Raw genomic sequence first — 6,678 nt, 5'->3', positions numbered from 1 at the left:
CAGAATATCTACAAAAGTCATATATTATGCTGACACCTAGATGGTCATCTGGATATAGGTTGAGTTAAAGATACAATGTTCAAATATTTAAGTTTGTTGGGGACTCTTGATTTTCATGATCTCTACCAAGTGGACAAGTGGTATAGAGGACATCCTGAGCAGAGCTATTCCTAGTCCTCTAGTGACTCACCACATGAACTGATGTTACAAGTCACACCCAATTCTCAGGACTTGCCTGTTTGGGCACCAACCTCCATGAGTCGCTCTTCATTACATCATATTAAAATTATGAGGAAGTTTGCTCAGGACCAAGGCGATTCCTTGAAACAAAATTCTCTGGTGTGGATCAACCGTTTGTCTCTTGTGCTTTATTAGCAACTCCATGATTAGAAATCCTGTGGGGGGGGGGTGCCTGATCTCCCACTTGATCTTGGGCCAGTTACCCTACTGGCTGAAAGAAAATATGTTTACATCGTTTAATAATAAGTTTTTAGAAGAGCGAGCTGGCCAATTCTGTTTTATTGCCTTTACTTATATATGAGACAGGAAGATACAACAGATACTTTATTGCCTTTCCCCCCTTACCAAGATGCAATTGGAAGCTCTACAGTTAACACGGAGAAAGAACGAACAAGGTGAATTTACCGCGCTGAGAAATTATGTTGATTTGTGCATTCTCTATTAGTTAAAAAGCATTTACTGAGTACCTGTTATGTGTCACAGACCCTGTGCTAGGTGTTGGAGATAATGTCCCAGATTCTGCAGAACTCATTTGTACTCAAACTAGATAGAAGTGAAGAACTGATTTATACTCTTAAGATAAAGTTTAGAAATTTTAAAAAAAATTCAGCCATTAATATCAGGTTAAACTCTTGTTAAGATATCCTTGGAATGATCACAGTTGACACTTAATATTTGGTATGTAATCTTGAATTAAATGTTCATATTTTACTGTTTTTAGCATGCCTAGGTCAATCGTTTACTGTATCGTACTATTAGTTGTTCAAACTTTTTTTTCCACTTCCTACCCTATAATAACAACTAGAATGCCTCTCCTAGTTGTTCCTTGTTTGTGCTCTGTGCTCATCTAAAATGAAGCATGAAAGTATGGATTACCTTTTTCCTTAATCTTTTGGTTTATTTTAAGGAAGGAAGGAATTGTAGAAATCAATTGGAAGTCGAGGGATATTCCTATTCTTTGTTCAGTTTTTACGGTTTTTCCCATGACTTTCAGTATTTGTTCTTGGCAAAAATCCTCCCTTATCATTCACTGTGTTGCTTCCGAAAGGGATTCTTTTAGCAAATATTTATCGAACACCCCGCACTATGCGCTGGGTTCTCTTTTGCTGCCCTCATGGTACTTACATGCTAATAGGGGGAGACAAAGAAATAGACCAGATAAGGGAGATGGAGAATGGAGGTAAGGATATAGGGGGGGAAGGAGATGTTACATTAAGTAGGACGCTCACAGATGGGCCCATTGAGAAGGCGTCAGTTGAGCAACGACCTGAAGCAACTAAAGGATTTAGCAAAGCAGGTCACCAGCATAGGGCAATCTAGGCTGAGGAGACAGCCAGTGGGAATGTAATAAAATAGAAGTGTTCAAGGTTTCAGGCTTGTTTGAGGAGTAACAAGGAGATTAATGTCACCAAAGCAAAGTCAATTTATAAGAGAATGCTAGAAGGCAAGGCCAGAGAAGTAAAAGGAGAGGGCCAAGGACTGACCGGATGTGACTTACATGTTAAGAGTATCACTCGGGCACTGGCTTGAGCATGGACTTTCCCAAGGGTAGAAGCAGATGGACCAATTAAGAAATTATCTCGATAATCCGTATGAAAAATTATAGTGACTTGGGTCAGGATGGTAACAGGGAACTTGGTAAGAAGTGGTTGGATTCCAGATATATTCTACAGGTATAACTGACAGGATTTCCTAGGCCAGTAGAAAGTTAGCGGTAAAAGGAAAAAGGATTCACAGAAGATTTCAAGTTTTAGGGCCTAAGCAACAGAAGAACATGAGAAGGTAAAAATCCTTTCCTACACACTTCTTGCTCCTAATGATTCTATATGTCAACTCTATTTATAAAACTGCTTTAACTTCTATTTTACACTCATATACTTAGAAGGTAGAAACCCAACCAACTCAAAAGTTCTAATAGCACTCTTGGTGAATTCAGAGTATCCCTATGTAAATTGGTGTGCTAGCTGTCACTTCTAAGGATAACACCCCCTCTAGAATTCACTGCATAACATAACATCAACATGAGGATACTTGGAATGCACAAGAGAATTAGATGACACAGCCTTGGTCTTCTTTAAGCTTATTGTCTGTCTTACCATCTAGGTAAGCAGAGATCCAAGTCGGCCTAGTTTTGGATTTCAGGCACAGGGCCTAGATTTAGAGGTGGGTGTTTCAGTTAGCCTTGGATCTCTGTGTGACATAAAGGGAGGTCCAGGTGAGAAGTTCTAGGTGAGATGGCTTTGGGGAACCATACTTGGGGAACCCAGTATGAAATGTTAAGTCTCAAGTCAAGGGGTCAGGCCAACCCTAACACTCAATCACAAGGAAAAGACCCGCCCCAGAACACTGTGTATATTTTTTCAGTTAACTCAGAAGGCATTTTCATATCTCTTTTTTTCCTAGGTATTTAGGAAAGTTCTTGCCGTATCCTTCACACACTAACAACAGGTCTACTGTGGAGGTGGCGGGAAAGGTGAATACATATGAAAAGAAATATGAATAAGTGTAAACAAGCATAAAAATATGTGGTATCATAAAAATTCATGTCCACAATGAATTGTCTTTATTATGCATCTTCCTTCTTTTTATTTTATGGATTTAATTTGCTGTCATTTTAGGCAACCACTATTAACAACATCTCATTTGATGATGACAAATTTGTTGACATCTCTCTTCTTTCTAGATTTAGTTGAACTCAAAGAAAACCTTTGAAATGCAAATAATTGACCATTTCTCATGCCTCCAAGAAGGTTTGGAACATGGCAAAACTTGAATGTGTCTTGGAAAGTATCGTCTACTTCCAGAAAAGTGTAGGAATCCATGTCTAATTCTCATGAGAGATGAGGACTGAGTGAACATGAAATACAGACTGTGGTCAACTTTAATTCTTTCCCACATCAGATTTTCATGAAACATTGTCATTTCTTTGAGTGAGACAAATGAATTTCTCTAATACTTTATATATCCATTGGTAAAATTCAATTCAAAAAAACCTCTAAGGTCAAATATAAATTATTTTGTTGTTATATTGTTATATAACAATATATTTCATTTTGGATTATATAGAATCCAAATTCTATATAAAGACAATCCTCTTGCCTTTTCTTTGTCATTAGAACAAATTATAATTGGTCAAGTCCCAAAATCTTGGGAAAGCACTATTTAAACATTCATGTTAGGTATCAAGATTAGAGGAGAATACAAAGACTAGTGTGCTAAAGGATAAAGTTTCTGAGACCAGGTGGGGCAACTTACACAGGTTTTAAGGAGTAAGTACAGTACTCAGTTTTAGAAGGAAAGGAGGGGCGATAGTATGTTTTGGCAGTAGCTTAGGTTCTTAATACAGAAGATATTATTTTAATTGTCTTCATAATTGAATCTAATAATATGCTTTCCCTGTAACAGAAATTTATATTTCCTCTATCTCTGTGGGTACATTTCTCTGAGACTAAGAAAACTTTGTAAAATGAGGATTGAAGAGGGATCATATTCTTTTAAATGACTTTCCTCAGCCCTTGCATCAGAGAGCCTGAGGCAGCCCCGGGCACCGAGCACTGGGTCAGACCAATTGTAAAGTAAAATTCTTTTGCTGCAGAGCCCAGACTCATAATCCTGGGCCAGACATGGTGGAGTCTTGTTCCTCTATCGACTCCGGTCGACCTCTAACAAAATTCTGACTGTTTTTCTCTCCATTTTTTCTGTGAAGAGAGTTTTCATTTTATACTCTTCCAATTTAACAGAGGTTCAGAAAAGGTTAAAAAGAAAATGAAACACCCCCTTCAAAAAACAAAACAAAACGAAAAAGTAGTCCACAGTCTCCCACTGTATTGGAGCCAAGAACTCTGCCAATTTTGCTCTCATGTCTCTGAGTTATACCCTGACCCTTTATATGACCAGTGGGGCTTGTTGCATAAGATCTATCTGGGCGCCTGTCTCAAAGTGCTATCTTTGTCCATATTTCAAAACACTCACAGATATTTTATCATTAATTAGTATTCATATTATGTCTCAAACAATCTGTTCAAGAATAGGGGAAGTGAACTAGTTGGACAGCTCTTCTGTTTGCCTAGTGATTAACATGGATGATGTATGGAGAAGCCTAAGACTTATAAAAAAGGGTATATGTTGGGTAGGTAACTCCTGGAACATCTAGAAGCTCACCTACTTTGGATGTTGAACTTCTCCAGAAAAACTATACTTGGCGAACAGGGTGGGGAGACACAGACCTCTTTAAAAATAGACCCATGCCTTTTTGATTCACAGCATCCTGGATTGCTTTTCATCATGTTATCATGCCACTTGGGAGCTGGCTGGACTCCCTTGTTCAGTGACATATACTTCATAGAGTGTGTGTGCGCGCGCGCGCGTGTGTGTGTGTGTGTGTTTTAAAAAAACCATTTGTTCTTCAAACCACAACATGCTTTGCATTTCTCTTTCAAATTTGAGGGTGTATATATAGATTGATCAAAATAATATTTTTAACATTCCAAACAATTTAGAAAGATAGTGGATGGGTGTCAGTTAATCTATTATGTTCCTCTCTTCCTCCTCCCCCTCTTCAGCTGCTAATCTTAGAACTTGTGTGCCAAATTGTGTAAGATATTCTTCCAATAGCTACATGTGTGACTCTTTTGTGAGCTCTACAGACAGTTATGAGGACAGATTTGGAGTTGCATATGGGACTGTCACATGATTTGATTGCCTTGTCTTCCAGGCACTGAGATTTCTTTTCACTGAGCTTTAATACTGAGGAATTTTTAGTTGTGATGGAAGTTCAGCAAAGTCTCTATTAAAGAAATTACACACCCCAGGAATGGGGAAGAAAAAAAAAGTTTTTACTCAACACCACTCTGTATTTGGCATCTCTATATACTGAACAGTTCATATGTTTACTTTTTCCAATGGTGAAAAAAATTCACAGAATTTTTATGAAAATCAGAGAGTTAAGAGCCTTTATTATCCTCCTTGCTCTTTTGGAGCAAGATCTAGTAGATGTCTCAACAGAAAAAAGAAGCAGATGCTTTGTAAAAAGGTCTCATATAATTTATGTCCAATTATAGAGAATGATCTACAGAAAAAATGTTATCTATCAACTGTTAGGAGCCAAAAATACTGTGCCTTTAGTCTCTGAAACAGAAAGGTGCAAATCCATTTTCAACTTTATAGAGACATATTGAAAACCCTCTTTCAGGACCCAAACACCACACCCCCTCATCCCACTGAAACACAGTGCCATCCTTGAGGGACACACAGCATTAAAACAAGGTCTTTCTCCTAATCTTATTTCAGATGTTTCTCAAGAATAAATAATACCCTAGTGATATCTGTGTCCAGTGCATTAAGACATATAATATTTTAAAAGTGTTAATCACATATACCCAAAGAGCTTTTTTTTCTTTTAATGCTGTGTATAAGATTACGCATCCTCATATTATTTTTACTCTGTAAAACAAATACAGTGGTTAATTTCTGAGAGCTACATCTATTAGGCTTGAAGTCTTAATTTAGAAATAACTATGGCTAGTATATTTCGATTGCCACTCTGAACCTAGACTCTATCAAATAAATATTTTATATACATTACTTCTAATCCTCAGAATAACTCACAAGAGTGGGTATTATTATTATTGTTATCTTCTTTTTTCCCCATTGAGTAAAAACTCAGAAATAGCTGGAATGAGGAGAGAAGTATACTTTGTTGTTTTGGACCTTAATTTCCTTCTCCTGTTTTAGGTCGGAAAAGTCTCATACCTTGCGAGGGAAATTGCACTAACACCTTGCACAAGGAAACTTGTGAGTGGTAGAACACAAGCAGAAACTTCCATGTCCTTAAACCACACCCTGAAAATTCTGGAGGCCACTCATGGAGACACTGGACCTCACCACATTCTCGAGGCTCACTGTTACATAACTGGCAGCAAGTTCATTGCAACTGCTCTGGACTCCTGGCCGAAGAACATAAGGACACATAACAAGGTACCTACAGTATCTATTTTATTTCTAGTCTACAAAAGAGCAATTTATGAAAAGGTTTGCTTCAGACAATATCAAGTCTTTCTCTATGCATTTCATAAGGCTTTGCACTAAATCTGGCATAATAAGATTTGATTGAGCTGTTATGTTCTGCTGTGTAAGTGGCTGTGCACAATTGAGAAAGAAAATTGCTTAATAGAAAGTTATAGTCATCACTAACTTTATCTTAATTCTCCGAAGCAATAAGTTAAGACTCGTTGAAGAGCAACTTAGAGCTCTTAGAAAATGTTGAAAAATATTCTGTTTAGAAACATTTCTGTCCATGTGGTATACTGTACTTTCTGGAAATGGGGGTTTATCTTTCTGATATTTTGTTCACTTGGGGTACGTTTTATCTTATTTCTCCAAAGACATTTGAAAAGGGCCTTTTCTATCCACTCTTCTAAAATATTTAACAGAGATGAT

General features: G+C 37.4%; 1 protein-coding gene across 1 annotated transcript in view; it reads left to right on the top strand.

Moving 5' to 3' along the window:
- Positions 1-1,414: 1,414 nt before the first annotated feature.
- Positions 1,415-6,678, top strand: part of LOC113909209 — a 39,796-nt gene continuing 34,532 nt past the window's right edge. Inside the window, exons 1-3 of the mRNA XM_027570319.1 lie at positions 1,415-1,420; positions 2,344-2,403; positions 5,974-6,216. Coding sequence (XP_027426120.1) covers positions 1,415-1,420; positions 2,344-2,403; positions 5,974-6,216 — 309 coding nt within the window. The remainder of the gene's footprint in view (positions 1,421-2,343; positions 2,404-5,973; positions 6,217-6,678) is intronic.

The sequence above is a fragment of the Zalophus californianus genome, chromosome 6, assembly GCF_009762305.2.
Source record: "Zalophus californianus isolate mZalCal1 chromosome 6, mZalCal1.pri.v2, whole genome shotgun sequence".
Taxonomy (NCBI): Eukaryota; Metazoa; Chordata; class Mammalia; order Carnivora; family Otariidae; genus Zalophus; species Zalophus californianus.
This window is presented reverse-complemented; position numbering and strand designations above follow the sequence as displayed.